Raw genomic sequence first — 27,398 nt, 5'->3', positions numbered from 1 at the left:
AGGCAGGAGACTCGCTTGAGCCCAGGAGTTGGAGGTTGCTGTGAGCTGTGATGCCATGGCATTCTACCTAGGGGAATAGCTTGAGGCTCTGTCTCAAAAAAAAAAAAGAAAACAGATTTTTAAGATTTCCAAGAAAATAGTCGATATTTAGGTGTATTTGCAACTCTATTATCAGTCAATGTAAATATGTTACCTGCCAATTTTTATTTATTTATTTATTTATTTATTTTTTAATTTTTTGAGACAGAGCCTCAAGCTGTTGCCCTGGGTAGAGTACTGTGGCATCACAGCTCACGGCAACTTCCAACTCTTGGGTTTAAGCGATTCTCTTGCCTCAGCCTCCCAAATAGCTGGGACTACAGGTGCCCACCACATGCCTGGCTACTTTTTGGTTGCAGCCATCATTGTTGTTTGGTGGGCCCAGGCTGGATTCAAACCCACCAGCTCCGGTGTACGTGGCTGGTGCCTTAGCCACTTGAGCCACAGGTACCGAGCCTACCTGGCAGTTTTTAAAGGGAGTGCATAGAGTTGCAATCTGATGTTCAACATAAGGAAAAATTTGATCATGTCTCTTTACTGGCCTTTTATAGGTCCTGTCTGGCCAGAGACAAATATCCCTGGCTTCACAATCACTCCATATTCATGCCTTCACTTTTTGGCAGTACCTACATTTGCGAGCAACTATTTTCAAGAAAAAACACATTAAGAGTAAAATTAGAACCAAAATATATGATGAGCACCTTGAGAGCTCACTGAGATTTACAACTACTTACATCAAACCAGATATTGATGCATTAATTTCTCAAATACAATCTCACATATCCCACTAATTTTATGTTGCCCATTTTCTTTTACTTTTATAATAAAAAAAATCCCCCAAAACCCAAGATGTTTTATTACTTGGATATGTGTATTTTCTATATTAGTGATTGCAAACTTGGGAACTGCTCAACAGTTTTGTAAGATTCTCTGAGTAATTAAGTCCACTGCAAAATTAGGATTATCAGAGGACTTTTTTACTTTTCTATGGTGGCAAATGTCACAAAATTTGCACAGACCTTTTTTTGCTCCTCACCTTTCTTTAGTGTTTATATATTTAATGTGTGGCCCAAGACAACTCTTTTTCCGGCGTGGCCCAGAGAAGCTAAAAGGTTGGACACTCCTGATATATATCATTAACAATTATAACTTTTTTCAATGAGCAAATTCACACCTATTGAGGACAGTATATACATACTATCTGGGTGAAGGGCATACTCACATGTCTAACTTAGTCTCAACCTGTATGAAAGCAAAGTATGTAAACAAGATGTGTATGCCCCCTAATATTCTGGGATGATAAAAGAAGAAATACAAATTTTTTGATGAAAAATAAAGAAAAAGATGTTTTAAATTACACTTTTTCAGTTGGAACAAATGTATCACTGTAGTAATAATGTTGATAATGGAGGATGCTTTGCATATGTGGGCAGGCGGTATATGGAAAATCTCTACACCTTCTGCTCAATTTTAAACCCAAAAGTGCTCGAAAAAATAAACGATTTCAAAAATTATGTTTTAGGCTCGGCGCCTGTGGCTCAAGTGGCTAAGGCGCCAGCCATGTACACCCAAGGTGATGGGTTCGAATCCAGCCCGGGCCCGCCAAACAACAATGACGGCTGCAACTAAAAAATAGCCGGGTGTTGTGGCGGGCGCCTGTGGTCCCAGCTACTTGGGAGGCTGAGGCAGGAGACTCGCTTGAGCCCAGGAGTTGGAGGTTGCTGTGAGCTGCGATGCCACGGCACTCTACCCAGGGGGACAGCTTGAGGCTCATGTCTCAAAAAAAAAAAATTATATTTTAGAGCCAGTTGGTTCACATCTGTAATCCTAGCACTCTGAGAGGCCGAGATGGGGAGGACTGCTTGAGCTCAGGAGTTTGAGACCAGCCTGAGCAAGAGCAAGACCCCATCTCTACTAAAAATAGAAAAATTAGCTGAGTGTTGTGGCAGGCACCTGTAGTCTCAGCTACTTAGGAGGCTGGGGCAGTAGTTTGAGGCTGCTATGACCTAGGCTGATGCCAAGGTACCCTAACTCAGGCAAAAGAGCAAGACTCTGTCTCCAAAAATATATATATAATAATAATAAATAAAAAAATATAGTTTAGGATTCTTACTTTATATCCAGAGCATTCTACCTTTATCAGTTCATTAATCTGTTCAGTACTTGAATTCCTGTACACATTTTCTTCCCCATCTTAAAAAGGTATTCATGTGAACCTAGTCCAGAATATGTACCTAACTTGTTTTGACCACATACCTAGGCCAAAAAATAAAACAGAAAAAAAGAATAAAAATCTTAAAACATTTTATCTTAGTTTGATTAGAACTTTTCACAGGACTATGGAATTTGAACATTGAAGCAGCTACATGATGCTATTTACCCATATTCTTAGGCTGTCACCAGGCAGCCTGCTGCCTAGAAGTATCCCACTTGGACTATTTGTACTAAATTTAACCATTTATAGTCTTGAATAGAAGTTATTACATTTTAGTCAAATAAATAATAAGAAGTGACTACCTGTCCTTATATATGTAAATAATTGCTTTTGTAAATATCTGTGGTGCAAGTTGACTCCAGAGGGAACCTTCAAAGTTGTCTCACTTTATGCCCTTTGGTAGAGTGCCGTGGCATCACACAGCTCACAGCAACCTCCAACTCCTGAGCTTAGGCGATTCTCTTGCCTCAGCCTCCCAAGTAGCTGGGACTACAGGCTCCCGCCACAAGTCCTGGCTATTTTGTTTTATTGTTGTTGCAGTTTGGCTGGGGCCGGGTTTGAACCTGCCACCCTCGGTATATGGGGCCGGCGCCGTACCAACTGAGCCACAGGCGCCACCCCAGTTGAATATTTTTTTTAAGTCATTAAAATTTTCTCTCTTTACTGTAGTGTTAAATTCTAGACCATTTTCCAAAAATTAAATTTTAATTTAAATGAGTCTGAGCCCTTTTTTATCAGTATTATCAAACTTTAAAATCTACTTTCTTTCAGCAATTGAAAAGGCATTTCCACAGGGTGTCTTTATAAGTTTGTCATCACTTTCATCCAGAATAGGTGTTCTACTTCCAGGTGCTCGCGCAGCTCTTTATAGTCTATTAGGGATTCCAGAATGTGAATTATTTGGCAGTTAAGAGATCTCATTTATATGTGAAAATGATTCACTGTAGAGTACTTTTGGTAGCCTTAACAAAACTGTCTTGGAATCATATACTTTGTCTTTCTGGTCCCTTCCCGAGAGATATTCAGAGTTTTTAAAATACCGCACAATCATAATTGCTGATTACTTTTAAAAGAGTCATTTCAGGCTGTGTGTGCTCATGCCTGTAATCTTAGCTGGCACTTTGGGAGGCTGAGGTGGGAGGATCACTTGAAGCCAGGAGCTTGAGACCAGCCTGAGCAATAGCAAGACCCTGACCCCACAAATCATTTTAGCAAAACTTAGCCAGACATCATGGCACGCACCTGTAGGCCTGGCTACTCAGGAGGCTGAGGCAAGAGTATCCCTTCAGCCCAGGAGTGTGAGATTGCAGGGACCTATAATGACACCACTGCTGTGCTGTAGCCCAGGCAACAGAACAAGACCTTGTCTCAAAAAAAAAAAAAAAAACAAAACCCAAAACAAAAATAATATCAGTTCAGAATTGCTTCATAAATGGCAGAAAAACATCCTAGTCCAATTATGGTACCAGCCTAAGCCTTGGAAATAAAACCTTGTAGTTGAATTAAACAGGCCTTTTATTCTTTATCTTAAGATATGGAACCACTTTTCATGTGAACACTGATCATCCAAAGAATAAAGAGATTGATTTCCTACTTTAAAGGGCCGGGCACAATAGCTCACGCCTGTAATCCCAACACTCTGGGAGGTGGAAGCCAGAGGATTGCTTGAGCTCAGGAGTTCGAGACCAGAGTGAGCAAGAGCAAGACCCTGTGTCTACCAAAAATAGAAAAATTAACCAGGCTTTGTGGTGGTCTCCTGTAGACCCAGCTACTTGGGAAGCTCAGGCAGGAGGATCACTTGAACCCAGGAGTTAGAGGTTGCTGTGAGCTAGACCGATGCCATGGCACTTTGGCCTGGGTCAACAAAGTGAGACTGTATATAAAAAAACAGAAAGATTGGAATATACACTCAGACACGCACATATTGTGAAGTGGGGAGGAGATGACAACTTTATATTTCTTTTTTGAAGTTAAGAATAATATAGCTGAAATTTTCAGAAAGCAAGTAGGCAGACTCCAAAGGTATTATGTGATTTTTATTTTTAGCTTTCAGTAGTGGTTTGTTTGATTCAGCCTGTGACAGTAGAAATAAATGAGTAATAGGTGACTAGTGTGTTTTGTCTGCTATGACAAAACTTTTCTATCACTGAATCTGTCTAACCAGCCAGTTATTTTCCTGTTGTCTGAAATGAAAAGACTGTCTTGTTTTCTGACAATGTAGAAATTTCTGTTCAGGTAAAGTGTACACTGTCATTGAATTAAAAATAATGAAGTTGCAATAAATTGGCTTTAGCTTTATTACTGAACTTTCCCCCAAAACTCAAATTTAAGATCATTTAAATTTTCTTATAAAATAGCTAAAAATATCAATAACAATTTTGAGTATGATACTTGGTCTTTAAATACAGACGTGTGGGATGACTGTTGGTGGTAGCACATCTAGTCGTTCACCTTGTAGCCAGCCTCCAAGATGGCCCCCAGTGATATTCCTACCCTTGAATAGTCCCCTCCCGAATTTACCAGGGTTGATGTGTATGACTAAGAGAATACATCAGAACTGATGATGTGTCACTTCAACCTTAGGGGATTTTGGTTTGGGTTTTTTTGGTTGTTGTTTTGTTTTGTTTAAGAAATGAAGTCTTGCTGTGTTTGTCCAGGCTGGTCTGAAACTCCTAGCCCCAAAGGATTTTTCCACCTCAGCCTCTCAAGTAGCTGGGATTATAGGCACCACCCACTGTGCCTGGCTGCTTCCAAGATTAGATTTTAAAAGACACTAGGATTTCCACCTTGGCCTCTCTGTCTCTGCTTTATGGGAAGCTGGCACCAAGGCCTATACCATAGCCAAGTAAATAAGCTTGGAAATGGATTCACCAGCCCCAGTTATGGCTTTAGATGACAACAGCCCTGGCCAACAGCTTGTCTGAACTCTCCTGAGACCCTGAGCTAGAAGCCACTCAACTAGCCTCTCCAGCAACTGTATGAGGGTTTTTTGTTGGTTTGTTTTTATTTTTGAGACAGAGTCTCACTCTGTTGCCCCAAGCTATGGTGCCCTGGCATCAGCCTAGCTAACAGCAACCTCTAACTCCTGGGTTTAAGCAGTCCTCCTGCCTCGGCCTTTCAAGTAGGTAAGTCTATAGGAGACCACCACAAAGCCTGGCTAATTTTTCTGTTTCTAGTAGAGACAGGGTCTCTCTGTTGCTCAAGCTGGTCTTAAACTCCTGATCTCAAGGAATCCTCCCACTTCAACTTCCCAGAGTGCTCAGATTATAGATACCACTGATCTTGGCCTATGAGATTTTTTAAAATGTCTGTTATTTAAGCTGCTTGGTTTTGAGATGAGTTTATATTATGCAGGAATAGGTAAGTATCACACACTTCCATTAAAGCTCTTTTCATTCTTCAAACCTGGTTTTGGTTACTGTTGTTATTATTTGCACCAATGAACCTATAATCCATATAGTTCTCCTGACTATATCATTGAGTTAAAAAACAACATAGTCCATTTCCCATTTCCAGTCCAGTGTTTGGTATAGTAAACAGAGACTCTGAATTCACCTTTCCTATATTTGGCCTCATATTAGAATGTACTTAAAAGAATTGCTCTCTGACAAGGAGCCGTTTTTAGATTATCCTACAGATCCTTTTCCTTTACAGGCAAAGCCATCTATTTTACATAACTTATAATTACTATGCAAGTGATTATGGAATTACTGTGAAGTACTTCAAGAGAAAACAGACGGCCTAACAACTGTTCTCAGGCTGAGACTTCACCAAAGAAGCTCTTGTCTATTACTCACAAATCTGTGGTGCTTATTAATTATACAGGGTAATCACAGTATGGGTTTTAAAAAGTTATATTTTCAGGATTAGTTAAATATATAGTACTCAAACCTGAGAGACAGCTTCTCAGCAGATCTGATGTCAAGGTCATGAATTGTAGTCCCAGCTCCTTCTCTCCCATCCCCCTTTCTCCATAGTGCTTTAAAAGGAAAAGTCATACAAATATTTAGGTTTGCTTTTTCTGTTTCCTTTATGCCGTACTAAACCAATTTCAGTACCAATAATTCTTCCTTAGATCATTAACCATACAGAAATGGTTGTCAGGAATAAGAACTGAGACAGAAGAGTAGTATTTCAACTGCTTTAAAGAGATTTTTGCTTCCTTTGTCTAAGTGTTTTTTCTAAATGTGGCCCAAGAATGCCTTAGGACATTAGTAGCTACAAATGGATGCTTTCATTGAATTCTAGGTTATCCATTTCATATTTTTATAGGTAAAAAGGAGAACACTGATGAGTCCCATGTTGTTTGACATTATTGCTTTTAAAATGTAGCTAGCTCTTTTTGTTTTACTGTCAAATAATTTGAAATAATAATTAAAATGGCTGGTTCAGGAATTGATCTGTTCTTTCTCCATCCTAAACAAATGCTGATAATTCCTTTTTTAATTTAGAGCTGAAAAAAATTGTATTGAACTGTCTTTCAACCCCCGTCCCCACTTTCTCTCTCTTTCTCTCTCTCTCTCTCACACATACACACACATACTTCTAATGAGATGTTAGAAAGATGGTTATGGGCTCAGCACCTGTAGGTCAGTGGCTAGGGCACAAGCCACATACACCCAGGCTGATGATTTGAATCCAGCCCGGGCCTGCCAGACAATGACAGCTACAACCAAAAATAGCTGGGTGTTGTGGTGGGTGCCTGTAGTCCCACCTACTTGGGAGGCTGAGGCAAGAGAATCGCTTAAGCCCAAGTGATTGGGGTTGCTGTGAGCTGTGATGCCACAGCATTCTACCAAGGGCGACATAGTAAGACACTGTCTCAAAAAAAAAAAGAAAGAAAGAAAGATGGTTATTAGTAACTTAAAGAAACAAATGGATTCTCTCTTCGTATTTCCCATATACAAATATCAGCCAAATACTCCAATAATGTCATACCTTAAGATAGTTGTAATCCAGCCAGAGGTGAAACCCAGGGTTTCTAACTCTGCTTTGAACATTTGCTAACTGATACTAACATGAAATTGTAGCATAATGCTAAATAATTACTGGAACTTAAACTTGGAAAGTCAGGGAAGAAGAAAGCATGAGATTGTCAACACTGAAACATACTTCTGTGTTAAAGAAACCCCATGTTTCCTTTATTCCCTTGAGAATTTCTTTAAATTAAAGCATGGCCATTGAATTGTGAATTTCCTTTTCTTTTCAGATGGGTTCCTATTCATGGATGGCAGTGCTCAGAAAACATAACTATTGATGAAATGGTTTTTATAAGTGGATAAATGCCAGTAGTTTTCATAACTATATTTAATCTGAAAGCTTAAATTATGTAGTACTTTCCTGTGATTTTTGAGAACATTTCCTCAATCCCGTTTCCTTTTTTATTGTAAAATTTTTCAAGAAACTTTTTGAGCTCTGGAGAATAAAGTAATAATTAGCATTATTAATGTTAGCATGTGTGTAATATATCATGTTCATAGGAAGTACTGCTTCGAGCTCTTTCTCACAGAGATAAGAAGAGAAAAGGCTGGCAATCTTTCCACTCACCTTCTGATCCTTAGCTCCTTGACTTGGCACCAGGCCTAAAACCCTAGACAAGACTCAAGCACCAGCCTGTATCCTCTTCTCACTTTCTTTTATCCCTAAAGTTTATCAAGCCCCCAAGGAGACAAAAAGGAAGATGGAAGGGAGCAGCTGAATAGAGCCAAGAAGGCGGGTAGAATCTGGCAGCAGGCAGAAGACATTTTGTCTGCCCCTGTGATTGTGAGAACATCAACCCTCTTGACCCATCAACAACTGAGTACAGTTTCAAATACACAAATCACAAGTAATCCTGGCTTAAAATATGACCACACTTAACTTTAGCATCCTTCACATGCAAGTCTGCTTGCACTTTATTGGGTCTCATAAAATTATCATGTTTAACATATTTCAGAAATGCAAATGCTATAACACAGAAAAAAAAAAGGTCAGAAATACCTGCTGATAATATAAGCATTGATAAGCAGAAGCAGTGAATATGGTTATGGTTAGCAGTGAATATGGTGGTTAGGGACGTTGAAGCCAGACTACCTGGGTTTAAATCCCAATTCTGACAGCTTGTTATATGTGAGTAATCAAGAATAAGCTTAGCCTCTCTATAATAGTTTTCTCATCTGCAGTATGGAGATGATAGAGTTGTAAATATTAAATCAGTTAATATGACTATAAATGCTTAGGTTAATGTCTAAACATAGTTAGCTCTGTGTAAGTTGGTTCTTGTTACTACCATACCATACCACCTTTCTGATGTTATTTCTGCGTTTAGTTGGCTCAGTCTAATTTGTAGTCAGCAGATTGATTACATTGGTACTTACACCACCACCTTTGAGGCATAACTATTAAATAGCAATTCCTAGTCCTTACTACTTTTTAAAAGCAAAATATTTTTTTTCCTCTTTCTAGGCCCAGCACAGAGATACTTTTATTGAAGAACGCTATGGGAAATATAATATCAGTGATCCTTTGATGGCTCTACAGAGAGATTTTGAAGCGCTGAAGGAGAAAAGTGATGGTGAAAAGCAGCCGGTCTGCGCAAACCCACTGTCCATTCTCAAGGTGGTGATGAAGCAGTGCAAGAACATGCAGGAGCGCATGCTGTCCCAGCTGGCCGCTGCCGAGAGCAGGCACCGAAAGGTCGGCGCTCCCGGGGCTGTGTGCTGCACAGGTCCTCACACAGACTTTCCAAGAGATGCCTGATAACTTCTTGCAGGCGTTATTCTTGTCAGCTGGGTGTCTCACAGCAGTGAGACAAGAGATAGACACAGGTTATTCCAAACATTAATTCAAGGAATGTGCCAGACACATTATTAACATGGCATTTCTTCTTGCTATGTACTCCAAAATACTTGATGTGTTTTTCTAGTTCTTGATCATCCAAACTGTGGCAACCTACTGGGTTTTGACCAAGCTTGTGGCTGAATGGAGCATTCTCTGTTTGCTTACTTAAGTGATAAATAGGATAAACAGGTATTTGGGGAATGTTATATCCAAGACAGAGAGAATTTACCTGATAAACACACAAGCCAATAGTTATTTCCATTTATTCCTAGTTTTGAGTTTCATTACATTTTATTACTCATGAAACCATAAACAGTCCATAGGGTTCTTTACTTTAAAGCTGTTCTACCCTGTTAGGAAACTCTGTGTGTGTGTGTTTGGTTCCATACGTCTGACCGCTCCTAAGTCAGGAAAGGAAAGTTGTGCTTTCCTTCCTCTACCTCATCTAAGTGGAATTCTAGCACTTATGAATGTCTTCCCCAAACTTGTTATTTACTGCTCAAACTTGGCCTGAAAAGATGCTTGGCTGCAGTTTGTGTTTTGTTGTTTTGTTTTGTTTTTTTTAAACCTATTGGTTTAAATTTATATACCAAACAAAGAGGATATCAGTACATTTAGTAGAAAACATTTCGAAAAATTAGGTTGGCTCGGTGCCCGTGGCTCAAATGGCTAAGGCACCAGCCACATATACCTGAGCTGGCGGGTTCAAATCCAGCCTGGGCCCGCCAAACAACAGTGACAGCTGCAACCAAAAAATAGCCAGGCATTGTGGTGGGCATCTGTAATCCCAGCTACTTGGGAGGTAGAGGCAGGAGACTCGCTTGAGCCCAGGAGTTGGAGGTTGCTGTGAGCTGTGACGCCACGGTACTCTACTCAGGGCAACAGCTTGAGGCGCTGTCTCAAAAAAAAAAAAAATTGGGTTAGCAGCTGCAAAATATGGTGGACCTCACTTTTAAGGTTACTAGCATTAAAGCCATCTGCTTAAATTGCATCTGATAAATTACTTGGGCTCCAGGTTTTGCCTGTGATCTTTTCTTTCTCTTCACAGAGCCCACATGAAAGGCCAGGGTGGGCCATAACCATGAATGGGCCTCAGATCTTCCATGGCCCTCCATAAAATATGTAAAATGATAAAGTTTATATATTTTATAGGAAATACATTTGTCCAAAACTTAATCAGACTGTCAGAGTTTCCCAAGACCCAGAAAAGATTAACCTCTGGTCTAGAATAAGATAATCTGAAAATATTTATGCTCCAATTTAAAAGGTGTCAATGGGCCAAATGTGGTGGCTCATGCCTATAATCCTAGCACTTTGGGAGGCTAAGGTGGGAGGATTGCTTGAGGCCAGGAGTTTGAGATTGCTTGAGGTTCAGGTATATTCCTGAGCAAGCATATATCCCATCTCTACAAAAAAATAGAAAAATCAGTCAAATGTGGTGACATGTACCTCTAGTCCCAACTATTTGTGAGTCTGAGGCAGGAGGATCGCTCGAGCCCAAGAGTTTGAGGTTGCATGAGCTGCAATGATGCCACACACTCTAGCCCAGGAAACAGGACAATAGCATGCCACAAAAAAATAAATAAATAAAAATAAAATCTATCAGTAGGTTGGTGTTAGTTACCTAAATTGTGGGGATTAAGAAAATCTTCACAACATGCTTGTTTGACAGACAAGCTTTATTTCCACTTCACACATGATGTAACTGAGTTGTGTTAAAGGGGCTGGGTAGCTTTCATGCTCCAGAGAGGTGTAGTGTTGGCACGTTTGTGGTTCTATGATTGGAGAGAGGAATAAGTTAAAAATAATTCAGAATGTCTTCATACTGTATCTCAATGTAAAAATGTTTTAAATGAGTATTAATTTTTGAAACTAAATGTCTGTTTATCCTGTTAAGTGGTTTGTCAAAGTAGAATACTGACTTTGAAGTTTATAATTAGTGTGCTCATAGTTCCAGTTTTGCCTATCACATTGGCATGGTTATTAACAATACCCTATTTGACTCTCAGCAGTGTTCTAATTTAAACAGTAAATTATATGGTTGCTCTGCTTATAATGAAAAAAAGAGTTCTGTAGTCCACCTCTTCCATTCCCCATTCTCTCCAATATTTAGAGGCAAATATCTTTTAGCCATTTAATTTGGTAGGTAACCTCCACATTTCTAAATAATAAACTGCTCTCTCTTTATCAATTTTAGGTGTTTATATTACTTTCTTTTATGATAGATACAGATTTAGTTATCTTACACCCCACCTCCCTTTCCTCTGTTTACCCCTGATAGTCTACCCCAATTCAGCCCTCTCTTCTCGCCCCCATTCTCCGTCATAGCTGGTATCCCCACATTTTGAGCTTGTCACATGCTACTTCTTCAGTGGATAAAGCAGCATCTGGCATAGGCCTGGGCAGCAGATGCCTGGCTGCTAATATTCTGTGAGGAAGAATCAGGGTGAGGATACAAAGTCTCTGAAAATAGACTTTGAGCCACTCCTCCAACTTTCAATTGTCCGTTTAACTTCTCATCTCAGTACCTGCCACTTGTAGGTTCCATATTTGTGGGGCCCTATGGGGCAAAACAACTTCCTCCCTTACACTCCAGCCTCTCTGCCTTCTCAAATGTTATTAAAATTTCTTGACTGATAAAGTCACTCTCTTTGTTTTTGTGAGTTTTTAGTCTTTCATTCTATCTCTTTAATTTCACAGGGCTCTCAAAATAGAGAGGAGATGAGTTACCACCATTAGCCAAAAGCCTTTCTATTAAAATGAAAAATTAAATGTTTTTCTAAACCAGAAGAAAGTCCACCAAAACCATTCTGTTGTTCTGTTTTGTTTTAGAGACAGAGTTTTGCTTTGTGGCCCAGGCTGGAGTACAGGGTGATCATAGCTCCTGTATCTTCAAACTCTTGGGCTCAAGCTGTCCTCCTGCCTCAGAGGCCACCAAAGTGGCAAATAATACAGGTTTGCCACTGCACCCACCTCAATTTTACTTGTTTTTTTGTTTTGTTTTGTTTTGCAGTTTTTTCTTTTTTTGGCCGGGGCTGAGTTTGAACCTGCCACCTCTGGCATATGGGGCCGGCACCCTACTCCTTTGAGCCACAGGGTTCTCCCCTCAATTTTACTTTTAAAGAGAGATTTTATGTCCCAAAAAATTTTGTCTCCATTCATAAAAATTGTTAGTGAGCAGAAATAATGAAAAGTGGCCATTGGAATGACAGAGCTCTGCCTGGAGGTCTGGACCAAGGGCCCTTGAAAACACAGGCAGAATCTACTATAGATTCCATTGCTATTCAGAATATTTTGCGGTTGTAGAAAGGATTATGTGGAAAATGTCTCTTTAAATTTGTATTATTTTTAAAATTGGGATGAATACTTTGATACCAAAACCAGGAAAAGGGGAACATGGGTAGGCAGGTTAATTAAAAAGGCCATGTGAGCTGAGCACAATGGCTTACGCCTGTGATTCCAGCACTTGGCGTAAGGCCAGGAGGTTGAGACCAATCTGAGCAACATAGTGAGACTCCATCTCTGCCAATAATTAAAACATTGCCCAGTGTGGTGGTATGTGCCTATAGTCCCAGCTACTTGGGAGGCTGAGGCAAGAGAATCACTTAAGCCCAAGAGTTTGAGGTTGTTGTGAGCTATGATGCCACAGCACTCTACCAAGGGCAACAAAGTGTCCTTTATTTTGGACAAAAAAAATAAAATAAAATAAAAATAAAAAAAAAAACTCGGGGGGAGGTGGCTGGACCTTGTGAATGTATCTACTTAACAGCCATGTTAATTGGCTGGGTGCAGTGGCTCATGCCTAGAATCTTAGCACTCTGGGAGGCTGAGGCAGGTGGATTGGCTGAGCTCAGGAGTCAGACACCAGCCTGAGCAAGAGTAAGACTCCCGTCTCTACTAAAAATAGAAAAATTAGCCAGGCAGCATGGTGGGCACCTGTAGTCCCAGCTACTTGGGAAGCTGAAGCATGAGGATAGCTTGAACCCAGGAGTCTGAGGTTGCTGTGAGCTATGATGACGCATAGCATCCTACCCAGATGGGCAACAGAGTTAGGCTCTCTCAAAAAAAAAAAAAAAAAAAAAGATTCATATAATTGAACTTTTTTGCATGCAATATGAAGTCAAGAGAGTCTTTTTACCTCTTATCTACAAAATGCATACTATGAATTAAACATAGCATAGTTAAGATGTCACTTACTTGACATGTTCCATCTAGGCTTCCTGTTCAGTGCCTTCTTGTATGATTTGGAAATCACAGAAAGCTGAAAGGATCCTATCTTGCTCCTTCACGTACCCTGGCCCTAAAACTAGCTTCAGTTTCCTGGACTTTCTATTATTTCTCCAAAACCTCCTCAACTCCTACAACTAATTAGTTGCTCTCTTCTCTCTATTTACATACCATTCTGTGCATACTTCAAGTAAAGCAAACACCTTATTGTTTTCGAGCACATAGCTTTCATATCTTTCACTCGACTGGACTGTGTGCTCTTGGATGGGCATGGCTGGGTTTCATTTGTTTATTTATTTAATCTCGGAAACTATTTTAGGTCCTTATTAAGGCACTTAGTTCTGGTTATATTATAAGTGTGATTCCTTGATATTTGAAAACGAATTTTTTTTTTTTTTTAATTCTTTAAAGGTGATCCTAGACCTTGAGGAAGAAAGGCAAAGGCACGCACAGGATACAGCTGAAGGAGATGACGTCACCTACATGCTAGAGAAGGAAAGAGAGAGGCTGACCCAACAGGTAGTGAAGGGGGCGGCATTCACAGCAGCATTTGCCTAGGAGAGCATTTCTCAAAGAGTATTCTGCAGGATGCTAATTGGTTCCTCAAAACATAGGCTTTATGGCTGTGAGCATGGAAACTACTGGATTAAACAATTTAACCAAATTTAAACAAAATTAAACAGGTTTCTAACTTTAAATTTGTTAGAGTTTTCAGTATGCAAAAGCACATTGTGAGTCTTCAAGAACAAGATAGGGTATTCTGTGCTTAGCTAATCAATCTGTGTTTTCATAAAATCTGTTCTTGACAGAGATCACTCATTGTAGGACTATTATTCCATAGAATAATGACGCATAGCATCCTGCCCATCCCCTCTACATTTTGGGGAATGGAATGCAAACTTAGAGCTATAGCTCTCAAAGTGTTTTTGACTTAGGACCCCAGTAAGAAATACTTTTTACGGCTTGGCACCTGTAGCTCAAGCGGCTAAGGTGCCAGCCACATACACCAGAGCTGGCCGGTTCAAATCCAGCCCAGGCCTGCCAAACAACGACAACTACAATCAAAAAATAGCCGGGCATTGTGGTGGGCGCCTATAGTCCCAGCTACTTGGGAGGCTGAGGCAAGAGAATCACTTAAGCCCAGGAGTTGGAGGTTGCTGTGAGCTATGATGTCTTGGCACTCTACCCAGGGCAACAGCTTGAGGCTCTTTCTCAAAAAAAAAAAAAAAAATAGGAAAGAAAAAGAAAAGAAATACTTTTTGCATCATCACCCAGTATATGTAGACACTAACACACATTTCCTGAAACAAAAATCTCATGAAATGATGTATAACAACCCTTATCGCCTATTAGTAGGGTTTCTCTTCTATTTTATTTTTTTAAATTCTGGTCATGGCTCACCAAGTTGGTTTCCCCATCCATTAATGGATTGAGGCACTTGGAAACCACTGACTGAAAGAGTTCCTTCAGCTCTTTCTCTCTCTCTTGGAGTCTCTCTGCCTCACCTAGGGTTGGGAAGACAACTGAAACAGACTACACTCATATAAAAAGTATGATTCAAATGCTGCTATCTCTGCTTGTTTTTAAAACCAGAGAAAATTATTACTGAATTATTACTGAAACGTCAAACATTTTTGTTTTTTTTTTTTTTCAGGAGTATTTATCACAAAATCTGTGTATGTTGCCTTCTGCCATCTGTTTTGATTGGCCCTAATGCTTTGTTCTCTCCTCATATCTACAACACAATGATACATCATATTCCCACTGATAATCCTGAGACAATACAAGATCTAGAAGTGCCTACTAAACCATCAGAGAAAGATTAAATCGTAGTGTGTGCATTTTTGTGTTAGGTATGCTAATACTTTAGAAATACTTGGTCAGAGCACCATGGCATACATTTTAATCCTGTCTACCAGAGAACAGCTAACTAGGAGACTGTTTGACCACAGTTTTGCAGTATGTCTCTTTGTTTTCTTACTGTAATCAAGATGTCTGGTGGCTTTTTCTTTTTTTTAGTTGGAATTTGAAAAGTCCCAAGTGAAAAAGTTTGAAAAAGAGCAGAAGAAGCTCTCTAGTCAGCTAGAAGAGGAGCGCTCCCGCCACAAGCAACTCTCATCCATGCTGGTGCTTGAATGCAAGAAAGCCACCAGCAAGGCAGCCGAGGAGGGGCAGAAAGCAGGAGAACTGAGCCTGAAACTGGAGAAGGAGAAGAGCCGGGTGAGTAAACTGGAGGAGGAGCTGGCAGCTGAGAGAAAGCGAGGCTTGCAGACTGAAGCCCAGGTGGAGAAGCAGTTGTCTGAGTTTGACATCGAAAGGGAACAACTGCGAGCAAAACTGAACCGAGAAGAGAACCGAACCAAAACCCTGAAAGAAGAAATGGAAAGCTTGAAAAAGATAGTGAAGGACCTAGAGGCTTCTCATCAGCACAGTGGTCCTAATGAGCAGCTGAAGAAAACAGTAACTGTATCCAAAGCCACAGCAACTGAGCCTCTCATGCTTGTGTCTGTATTTTGCCAAACAGAGAGTTTTCAGGCAGAAAGAACCCACGGGAGCAGCATAGCCAAGGTGACACACACTGGCCTGCCTGGTCCTACCACGCCTACTTACTATTATGCAAAAACCAATGGCCATTGTGAACCAGAAGTACAAACTACCAGGGAGCTGATTGTAGGCAACAGTGTAGAAAACCAATTGCCTGCACGGGAAAAATCTGTGGCGTTAGCCCAAGAGAAACCAGTGGAGAATGGTGGGTTTCCTGTGGGAATTGAGACTCCAGTCCAAATGCCCAGCCACCTCCCCTCCAGTGGGAGCTCACCATCTCCCAGCAGCACAGCCTCCTCCTCTCTAACATCCTCTCCTTGCTCTTCGCCAGTACTAACTAAGCGTTTACTGGGGTCATCAGCCAGCAGCCCCGGCTACCAGTCATCCTACCAAGTAGGGATCAACCAGCGGTTCCATGCAGCTCGACACAAATTTCAGTCCCAAGCAGATCAGGACCAGCAAGCCAGTGGTCTACAGAGTCCTCCCTCCAGGGACCTGTCCCCCACCCTCATAGACAACTCTGCCGCCAAGCAGCTGGCCCGAAACACAGTCACTCAGGTGCTCTCCAGATTCACTAGCCAACAAGGACCAATCAAGCCAGTGTCTCCCAACAGCTCTCCTTTTGGCACAGACTATCGAAATTTGGCCAACACTGCCAATCCAAGAGGTGACACCAGCCATTCACCTACTCCAGGGAAAGTATCCAGTCCTCTGAGCCCCCTGTCTCCAGGAATCAAGTCCCCTACTATTCCCAGAGCTGAGAGAGGAAACCCTCCACCCATCCCACCCAAGAAACCTGGTCTTACCCCTTCTCCATCTGCTACCACTCCACTAACCAAAACTCATTCCCAGGCATCCTCTTTGACCACTACAGAAGACCTTGCCAGCAGCTGTTCTTCCAATGCTGTCGTAGCCAATGGCAAGGATGTTGAGATACTTTTGCCTACCAGCAGCTAGTCCCTAGGAGGAAGTCTCCACTTTTGACATTCCATCAGATTTCGTCCAAAAGCTCAGAGTCAGACTATTGAGTCAGATTATGTTATTTATTTTGATAGTAGCTGAACCCATCTGTATAATACATTTAGTGTATTTCACCTTTTTGTATTTTTTTAAGTAGGAACTGAGTAGATTGGATTTTTATGGCTCACATCTTTTTACTGAAGCTAAAAGGGCACCTCAAAGACATCTCAAGCTCAGCAGTCACCGTCGTTTTGTGTTGGAGAAAGCTAATTGAATACCAGGTGGTGATTTGCTGTCTATTTTGGGACTAGAATCACTCAACACTCATTTTGAATTATGCAGAAGTGGTTCATGCAGATTTTTATTCCAGATGAATTATGTTTTTAAAGTGCCTGATATATGACTGTCATATGAATGTGATTCTGCAGCGAAAACACAAAACGGATCATTTAATTGCAGAAAATGAGATCCTCTATGAATTCTGAATGTTGAAAAACCAACACTGCTTTTAATCCTCTCTGACTGTTTTTAAATGAGCTTTGTGTTCTGAAACAAGGCTGAATAAGTAGAATGGGAATCCTTCTAAAGGTGGGTGTGAACTCACCACAAAGCTGAGCTTTATAGAGCCCTTGAGAGCCCTCCAGAGCACTAAGCAGTTGAGGTGCTGATTTTTCTTGTACTTTTGAAAAATTAAGTCACTCCCAGTTTCCTGCATAAAGTCTTGAATAGAATGAAATCACATCTCCATTCAGAAAAATGTGTTTCAAGCATCTACTGTCATTTAAGGAACTTCTGATTCTGATTGCTGTTACTTGAATAGGAAATGGTTACTCATTCTGTATAAAAGTTTTGCAACAGAATGAAATATTTACTCTGTAATCAAAAAGCAATAACTTAAAATTTCTTCTTTGTAATGTTATAAGTTAGAATTATACAAGTTTTACCAAATTGTTACTTTTATTCTCCAAGCTGCCAGCACTTGGTGTCTGTATCCGTGGAACCAAATTAACTTTTGCCTAAATGGAAGTATAGATACATATACCCCTTTTACATGTTTAACATACACACGCTTAAACACATGAATATTAGTGTGATAATATCTTTGAAGTTTGCAATATAACATAAAGGACAAGTAGAATTGCACATTAAGATTACCTACCAAAAGCAGCTCAATGTGGCTGGGACCCCATCAAAGAAGGAATCTTGTTCCCAGAGTGATAGAGAAATTCAAGGTCTTCAGCCTCATAAAAGGGCAGAGAAACTAACCCCATCTCACAAAACTAAATCTGAGTGAGCCATAAAAATGAGTGAAACAAGCCACTCACTCAGGTAAAACAGCTGGGAGTAGGGGGAGCCATGACAAACTGAAGTTCCCAAGTGCCATTTAAATGAGGCGTCTTACTGAGGAGGCTCATGCCTATAATCCCAGCACTTTGGGAGGATTACTTGAGCCCAGGAGTTCAAGACCTGCCTGGGCAACATAGCAAGACCCTATCTGTACACAAAACTTAAAAGTTAGCCAGATGTGCTAATGTGCATCTGTAGTCCCTAGATACTTGGGAGACTGAGGCAAAAGGATTGCTTGACTGCAGGAGTTCAAGGCTGCAATAAGCTATGATCACACCACTTCAGCCAGCCCAGGTGATAGAGTGAGGCCCTATCTCTAAAAAAAAATTTTAAAGGGCACCTCATCATCTCCACCTGTTTGTTGCTATGCAAGAATGCTAGACCGCACTCTGGGAGGCCAAGGCGAGTAGACACCTTGAGCTCATGAGTTGGAGAGCAGCCTGAGCAAAAGTGAGACCCCATCTCTACTAAAAATAGAAAAAAAAAAAAGAAGAAGAAGAAGAAGCAAGAGGATCACTTGAGCCCAGGAGTTGATTGGAGGTTGTTGTGAGCCATGATGCCACAGCACTCTACCCAGGGCAACAGCTTGAGACTCTGTCTCAAAAAGAAAAAATACTAGACCAAGATTACTAGCTCTTCAAATTTTTATGAAATCTAAATTTTCATAAGAAACATTCACATTTTTAAATATTAAGAATTGATTTAAAAAATTATTTTAAAGCCTGCTGGTTAAACAAACATTTTTACAGATGGATTTACCTTGCAGGCTCCTAAGTTGTAACCTTTCTCTTTTTTTTGCAGTTTTTGGCTGGGGCTGGGTTTGAACCCACCACCTCCAGCATATGGGACCGGCGCCCTACCCTTTTGAGTCACAGGCGCCTCCCAGTTGTAACCGCTTTCATTCTAGAAATCTGACAGTTCGATCATAGCAAGTTTATTTGGATAGTAACCTCCAGAATTTGAAATTGTGTAGGCTAGTATAGCTGACAGAGTCCATAGAAGGTAATGATTGTCCTCCTCAGACAGGACTGTCCACAACACAGCTCAGACGTGGTAGGCACATGAATTTATGTCCACAAGGAAGGCACAGTCTCGGTGTCTGCACACACATTCTCCTAACCAACATCTCTCCACCAGTCTCTGACCTCCTGCTATAAGTTAAGTCTCTTTTAGTCCTTTTAGTCCAATATGACTTGATGGGGAAAGGGCAGGTGATGGAAATCTAAGTATAAATCACAATGGAATATACTTATGACTCCCACAGCTCACAGTTTGATCAAGGCAAATATATCAGAAATTGAAATGCTACTAATACCCAGGACGCCTACCAAAATTATGTCAGAAGTATTTTAAAACTGTCCAAAGCAATCATGCATTATTGCCATACATAGCCAAAATGAACAGTGTTGATAAAATTATCAGCTAATCTTTCTAAATAGGCGAGGGAGCTATAATGCCAGAATGTTGTTATCTCTCTTGCTTTAAATGGTAATCTTAAAGGTGCATTGTGCTCTTCCTTTGTTTGGGGATAGATATATAGAGAGAGAGATACTATAAGGAAGTTTATTTCTTAGGAAATGCACTGAATAACATATTTCTTTTACAGTGTAATATGGGGGTGGGGATATGCAAAAGAAATGTGTATTTTTGCTAGTTGCCTATCTTCTGAGATAAATAAGCACAATTCTGCAATGAATCCAATAATCCAGTTAGATATTATAGATTAGGACTTAAGTTTGCTGTAGATTGTGTGTGCGTGCTAAGTAAAAAAATCCATGATTCACAATTTTGGTATCAACCCATGTTGCAAAAGCTGTATCATTGGTCAACAGATTGTCATGATGTGCAACAAAATAACACAAACATTAACTAGTCATTAACATTTGTAAAACCAAATATGCTGTGCTGAGGTCTCCATACATTTTTATAGCAAACTACATTAAAACAAGTTAAATCATACTGTCGGGGGAAAACAGTCTTGTTTATACAAGTGAAAAGTGTTGCACAATTTGGGCATATTTTGTTGGGGAAGGAGTGGGTGTAGTAGAGGGAACACTTGATCATGGCTTTGAAAAACCACATGAAGTCACTGACCCATCAGATTAGACATCGTCAAGAACTACTACACTGGTTTTCTTTAGGATGTTTGAACTGGAAAAAGCTTTTACAATAATCCAGTCTCTAATTTTCCAGCCATAGGTAGTTCTAGACCTTTTGAGAATCTTATAAAAGGTGTAGACTCTATCCCCAGAAAAAAATGGATATGCACAATTTGGCCGATGGCCTCACAGGATTCAGAGACCCTGAAACCATCCATGACTCATGCGTTCCAGCTCAAGAAAGCCTGATCTTGTCCTGCCGTCTCATTTTCCAAATGAGTACTGCATCCCTTGTTTCCCAGACCACTGTTAGCAAATCCAAGTTGTAGCCAGACAAAAACACTTGAAAATCTTTTGATGTACAGAAGATGTTCAAACAGTGTAGATGTTTACATATCTTAAGTTTCCAGCATTTAAGCCAATTAATGATCATTTCAGCAAACACTAGCTATATCCATGTTCCCTTAACAGCCTGTCAGCAATGCTGGCTTGCCAATTTGTATGCCTGCTTCCAAGTGTGTGTGCATGTAAATTAATGAAGAATGCTTCTGATGCTTAGTCCTTGAAACAGAACTTCAAATATCTTTTGACATGTTGGTTTATTGGGGAGGAGGAGTTGGGTAAGTTCCCACCCAGGGTACATTGCACGGGTGTATGGCACACTTCCTGGGTGAAGTACACAAATAGCAACACAGACTTTAATCTTACAAAAGCAATTCATGTAACCTAATTGCATGTACCCTCATATTAACCTGAAATTTTAAAAAACATTTCAATTAGCCAAGTATAGTGGCACATAGCTGTAATCCTAGCTACTCAAGAGGCTGGGATGGAGGATTCCTTAAGCCCAAGAGTTCTAGGTTACAATGAGCTATAATTGGGCCACTGCACTTCAGTCAAGGCAACAGAGTGAGACCCTGTCTCAAATAAATACTCGATTGACCCCCCTCTCCAAAAAGTCACCCGTTGGAAGAGGGCACAGCTTCAGAGATACAGATCCCAGGCATTACCTCCAGATTCAGTCACTTGCACCCCAAATACAGAGTAAGTTCAGTTTTCTGTTCATTTTATATTACAATTTCCTTCCCCCATAGTCTCTCAGTTTGGTATACAATAAACTTCATTAACAAACCAAAAAAAAAAAAAAATAGGATGTGTTTTCCTAAAAATAAGTCAGAGGTGGGCAATGAACATCACTCTACCAGAGAATTTTTTATTTAATTACTATAAAACCAGTTGAGAGCCTATCCACCCATCTCTTTGCATGTGAGTGGCCAATTCTACAGTTGCATACAATGTGGGGGTCAGAGACTGACCTCACTGATGTTTTCTTTTTGTTTTGTTCAGTTGTCTGCATAAATAAATATACAAAAAAAGAAAATCAGTGGGGCCAGTCCCTCTTCCCCCTAAGTGTATGTAACCAAGGAAACCTGCTTAAAATACAGATTATTGGAGATTGGGTTTAGGGGTGTGGCTGATGGAGGTGCTTTGAGGATCACATTTTGAGAAATAGTCCTTCATAGCCCACACCTGTTCTTTGACACCAACTTGTCTGCCTCTGACCTAAGGCAGTATCTTAAGCACCTGAGACTGGTTTGCCAGAACGTCAGTGATGTTCAGAATGGAGAGTGTGCTGGAGTGCCAAGCACCACACTAATGATGTCACCAACCCTCAACGAGGGTACTGTGAGAGAGTACTGTCCCCCATGTACCAGGAATCTGTAGAGGGTTCCTTATTAAGTGACAGCCAAGACTTAAACCCTAGTGCTTTTCTCTTTCACAGCCAGTGTTTCCCAAATGAGAATTCCCTGGGGCTCTTGTTAAACACACAGATTCCCTCCCTGGTGATTCTGACTCAGTAGGACAAGGTGGGGCTCTATTAAGTACAAGTGCCTTGGGTGATTCTTAAGATAGACTGTTTAGAAAAGGTCACCCTACTGCTGTACCACCACTCCAGATGTAGATTATGAGACCTATCGCCAGAAGACCTTTATCAGGTCAATAAATGAAACAAAACAGCCTTACTAATTCCCCTAAAACAACACGGTTCTTAAGTATCGAAGACAAACTGGGAACCAAGGTAGCTATGGAGGAAGATACAAGTCTAAGCCTGTTCCCTGCCTTCGGAGTACTCACAATCTAGTTGGTGAGGCAAAACATTAACAAATAAGTTACATAATGATTCCAGAAACAAGTCTGATAGTATAATGCAAGTGAGTTTACGAAACCATAGGAAGTTATTGAAGGTGGTCCCTGGCAAAGCTCTGTAGTAGCTTACAGGTGACAGAGCTCTTTTTGGGCAGGAAAGAATTAACTAGAAAAGCATTATTTGCCTGGAGTTTTGCAGTATCTCCCTGTGTCTGCTTTATGTTTGAGTTGGCTTGTCTTGAATTCTAGGATGAGGTCAGTGACAGAGATACAAGAAGTCCCCAAGAGTTGAGTTCTGTTTCAGGGAAACTGACACCCATGCATAGTTTCTGAAAGGGTGGGGGCTGCTCTAAGTATGAGCTCCCAGGCTACAGCACTCTGCAAAACATTCTCCAATAACTTCTAGGGAAGGCCTAGGAACACGTAAAAGGCTGGTTGCCAAAATACCACATTGCCCATAAAAGTCCTCTTCTACCCATTGCCCTTCTTTACCCCCTTGAAATCTCTATGAGCAAATGAGAGAAATGCCAGTTAAGCTTTGAAAATAATGAAATGAGCCTCTGGAGCGCTTGCTAGGCCGTTGATTTTGGACTGGAGGAGCACAGGGAGTATTAAGTGGCTCTAAACACCACTGTGAAATGGTTGGCTCTCAGAGATTACTGGGAAGTGTCAAACCCAGACTGACTTTATCCCTGGAGAGTCACCTATTTAATCTAATAAGAATCCTACTCAGTATAACTCAAAGTGTTATAGATACTAGGATATGCCATGTGGGCCACCCTTCGGGAATGAATGATTTATTTTCCTAGGTGCAGAGAATGCTGGCACTAAATGGCTCTCAGCTATAATCCCTTGTAGGAATTGCCTTAACTGAAAGAAAATAAACTTGACCAAGGTCACATCTTCTTCCATGGGCAACTCATATCCAAAGACTGATTGGTGTGGAGTTTATACTAGACCCTTTTTCCCAATTTGGAAGGATGCTGAAGGGTCGTCAGCTTCAAAACCCACTGTAGAGTTGGCTGAAACTTTTATTGAGACTAAATAACAGCTCAGCTTCATCTGCCCGATCCTGCTCCCTTTTCTCTTCCCTTCCCTAGGTATGGATCCCAAGGGCACTCCCCAAATAAGCCTCCTAAACCCTAACCTCCATCTCAGAGTCTACTCTGTCCCTTTTGGTCATGATCAAATCCTCTACATAAAGAACACACCCTTTCTGAGTATTTATATGGTGTCAAGCTCTCAATCAGGTACTTTATACATGTTACTTCATTTAATGAACACAGCTACTAAAGAAGTAGATTATCCCTCCTTAGGTAACTAAGTCCTACTGAGACAGAGCCAATTGTCCACTATCCTGCAGCAGAACAGGACTGAGATTCAGTATCACTGCCAGGACTCAACCCCTCTGCTATTTGGCTTTCAAGTCCACTATCCTTCCCCTAGCCACACTACTGTCTTAAAACAATAATCATACATTTGGGGAGTTTAGAGTATTAGGTTGTTTTCAGGGAAATACCTAAATATAAACCCACTAGTTAGCTTTCTTTTGAGACTTTTGACTAAAGCCACTGGGTTTTGGTATGGAGAAAGAAGGATGATGTTCCACACACATGGAGTCATCAAATGTTAGAGCCAAGGGGAAGCTTAGAGACCCTTGATTCTTTAGTTCCTCATTTCCCAGAGGAGAACAAGCCCTAGAAAGGCCAGGCAACTTGCCCCAGTGTAACGTCTAGTTCACAGCAGAGCCCCGACTGCCCAGTCAGTCTGGTGCCCTCATTCTGCCTCAGCAGACTGCTCCTCCCTGAGCCGACCTGAAACCAGCAATTCCTAGCCCAGCCCTGGCTGCTCCCTGGGGCACTTTCCTCCTCTCACCTGCTTCTCCACAATGTCTGCTTTTCATCTTCACCTGGGCTGCCCCATGTTCCAGGCCTTGCCCTCTGCCTAGGTCTAGGGCTGCCTGCCAGGCTTGTTGCCACAAAAATCCTGTCCTCTTGTCTCTGAACAGGTTTGACAGCTGGGGTGAGGGTGGGGCAGATATGGTGGAGCTTCTACACCCAGGCTGTGCCTCCATCTGTCTGGTATCAGCCTTGGAAGCCCTTGCTCATAAAGTGTATTTTACTCAGGTGTGGACAAGGAGCCACCGAAGCCATGGGCATCTGTCCCCTCTATAGTCAGGAGTCTCTGACTTGCCACACCTGCCTGGGGAGGAGAGGGCGGCTGAAGGCACGAGGAAGACGCCTCCTCTGTCCTCTTTGCCCTCCTTCCCTGCCTGGACAGAAACGCACAGCTTTCCCAGGAGTGGCCTTTTGCATTCTCCAAAGCCTTACCCACCTCCCTTCTCAGTAGCGCCTACCCTCCCAACCCCCTCTCCCCTAGCGCACCCAACCCCAATTAAAGCCTTCCAGAACTGTTAGTTCCTCAGAGCAGACGGGGTGTCCTCAGGAAGACCCTGCTCCAAACGGACGCAGGGTGGTGGGGCGGTTTGGGGGTGGCGACCAAAGCACACACAGGCCCCTTTTTCATCCCTAACGTGTTTTCCTTCTCCTGAGTCCGGGTGAGTCAGCGCCACAGGGCCACACAAGGCTTCCATTCAGGGCTCCTTTTCCTTCTGCTCTAACTCAGATCTTGGCATCCCTCACTCCCTCATTCTCTATATGGGCCTTATTCTCACCATGGGAAAGCGCTGCTCCCTGCCCCGTGCCTGCTCACTTTTCCCAACACCCCCCACCCCACCCCCGCCACCCCGCCGCATTCCTTCGCCTTGCCTTCTGGGACTTTGCAGTCCCCACTGGGTATAAACTTAAGGAGACAAACACAGCAGGTGAAACAGCATAGAAATGTTACACTATCAAATCCTCTTTTGCATATTCAAGAGACAGCGATGCTGCTGGCTCTGTGCGGCCCCAGGCTAGGTAGGAAAGGACGCACGCGCAGCGTCCACGCTGTGCCTGTCCTTAGTTTATTCAACATATAGTGCCAACTCTGTGTCAAGCATCACGCGAAGGGCTGGAATTTACACCGTAGGGGGAGAATACGTCTCACACAGGTGACGTCTCAGGTGAGATATCACAGGTGCGCCACATGGGTGGTGGAGCCCAGAGAGGTGGAAAGTGTCAAAACCAGACTGGCTTTATCTTGGAGAGTCACCTATTTAATCGACAAGAATCCTACTCAGTATAACTCAAACTGTTATAGAGAGCTGGGAATCCAGGAGGCTGGACATTTAGGAAGCCCCTGATTTAAATCAACAGAAGAAGGACACTAGTTTGCATTGAAAGGAGTTTGTGTACGTTCTTGATGAGAAAGGGGTTAAGAACAAGAGCTTTGTCATTGTCCGCGTAACCTGGGGCAAGTGAACTGAACTCTGCCAGCCTCCATCTCGGCACCTTCCTTTCAGGGTTCTGTGAGAAATAAAAGAGAGAAAGCAAACAAGGGCCTAACACATAGTAGGATTCTTTGGTTCCTTTGCTGAGCGGCGCTGCGGGTGACAGGGCGGCGACACAAGTTGTGCGTCTAGACTGGAAGGCGCGCGGTTGAGAGAAGGCCCCAGCGCCCCTCCGGGCCGGCCGCCCCGCCCCTCCGCTTAAAGCCGGACCGCTCGCGCCCCCTGCTGTTACAGACGCTGCGACTCCCCGAGGCCTGGCCGTGCCCCTCTTCCTGGGAAAGGGTCCGCGACAGAGGCGAGCGCAGCCAGGCGCCGGTCCCCTCCCGCCCCCGCACGCAGCCTCCTCCCTGGGACTGCAGTGTACGCTGTCTAAAAATCGGAAGACAGCCTGGACTGCGTGCGTAAAGGGGAAAGAATAACAGAAATCACAGGACTGCTGTGAGCCTAAATAAGCAAGTTCCAGACTTAAAGCTAGTCCCTGGCTAAGTAAGCACAGAAAGTAATAGTTATTAGTATTCTGTGGCTCCTAGAATGGTGACGCACATATAGTAGATGCTCAATAACTGTTAAAGAGAGGCCAGGATGACTCTTAATATTAATTAATGTCTTTATTTATTTATCCTTTTAATCATGCATCAGAAATGTTTTGTTCTTTCTATACTGTTGATGCTGTAAAAGACAAAATGTTTGGCCTGGTGTGGTGGCTGATGCCTGTAATCTTAGTCCCTTGGGAGGCCAAGATGGGAGGATCACTTGAGGCCAGGAGTTGGAGATCTGCCTGAGCAAGAGCGAAACCCTCTCTCTATGAAAAATGAAAAAATTGGTGGCGCCTATGACTCCATGAGCAGGGCTCCGGTCCCATATACGAAGGGTGGCCGATTCAAATCTGGTCCCGGCCAAACTGCAACAAAAAATAGCTGGGCATTGTGGCAGACGCCTGTGGTCCCAGCTACTCGGGAGGCTGAGGCAAGAGAATCGCTTAAGCCCAAGAGCTGGAGGTTGCTGTGAGCTGTGATGCCACAGGACTCTACCGAGGGTGACATAGTAAGACTCTGTCTCAAAAAAAAAAAAAGAAGAAGAAGAAGAAAAAGAAAAGAAAAAAAGGAAAATGGAAAAATTAGCTAGGTGTGCTAGTGGGTGCCTGTAGTCCCTGCCATTCGGGAGGCTGAGGCAGGAGGCTAAGAGTTTGAGGCTGCTGTGAGCTCTGATGATCATGATGCCACTGTACTCTAGCTGCAGGTGACAGAGGGAGACCCTGCCTCAAAACTAACAAACAAACCAAAAATGTTTAATAAGCCAAAAAAGCAAGAGCCAGAACTCTGGGAGGAAAACAAAGACATTTCATTGATCGAACATCCACTCCACAGGTCCTCCTAGGTGCCAGGCATTGGTGCAGGCACTAGGATAGAGAAATAAATGCTACAATCCTTTGGGAGCCTTAGATGCTGGTGGGGGAGACAAACATGAAACATGGAGGCATGTGGACCACAATAAATACAGAAACAAGCTAGGCTGCACGCTAATCCCCAGTGGCCTCAGAAAGGTCTCACTTGGGGACACTTGTCCTGACATTGAAGGAGATGTAGATGCTCCACATGAAGAGGGGGATGAA

The 27,398-nt window shown here is 42.1% G+C and overlaps 1 protein-coding gene across 2 annotated transcripts in view; it reads left to right on the top strand.

The window, feature by feature from the left end:
* Positions 1-17,884, top strand: part of CTTNBP2NL (CTTNBP2 N-terminal like) — a 61,125-nt gene extending 43,241 nt beyond the window's left edge. For both annotated transcript variants that reach the window (XM_023515507.1, XM_003793881.3), the window contains exons 3-5: positions 8,699-8,929; positions 13,712-13,819; positions 15,320-17,884. In XM_023515507.1, coding sequence (XP_023371275.1) covers positions 8,699-8,929; positions 13,712-13,819; positions 15,320-16,801 — 1,821 coding nt within the window. In that variant the 3' untranslated portion in view covers positions 16,802-17,884. The remainder of the gene's footprint in view (positions 1-8,698; positions 8,930-13,711; positions 13,820-15,319) is intronic.
* The last annotated feature ends 9,514 nt before the right edge of the window (positions 17,885-27,398 follow it).

Source organism: Otolemur garnettii, unplaced genomic scaffold (assembly GCF_000181295.1).
Source record: "Otolemur garnettii isolate 467f Iridium unplaced genomic scaffold, OtoGar3 scaffold00073, whole genome shotgun sequence".
Lineage (NCBI taxonomy): Eukaryota > Metazoa > Chordata > Mammalia > Primates > Galagidae > Otolemur > Otolemur garnettii.
Note: the sequence above shows the minus strand (reverse complement) of the source record. Positions and strands in the feature narration are given on the sequence as shown.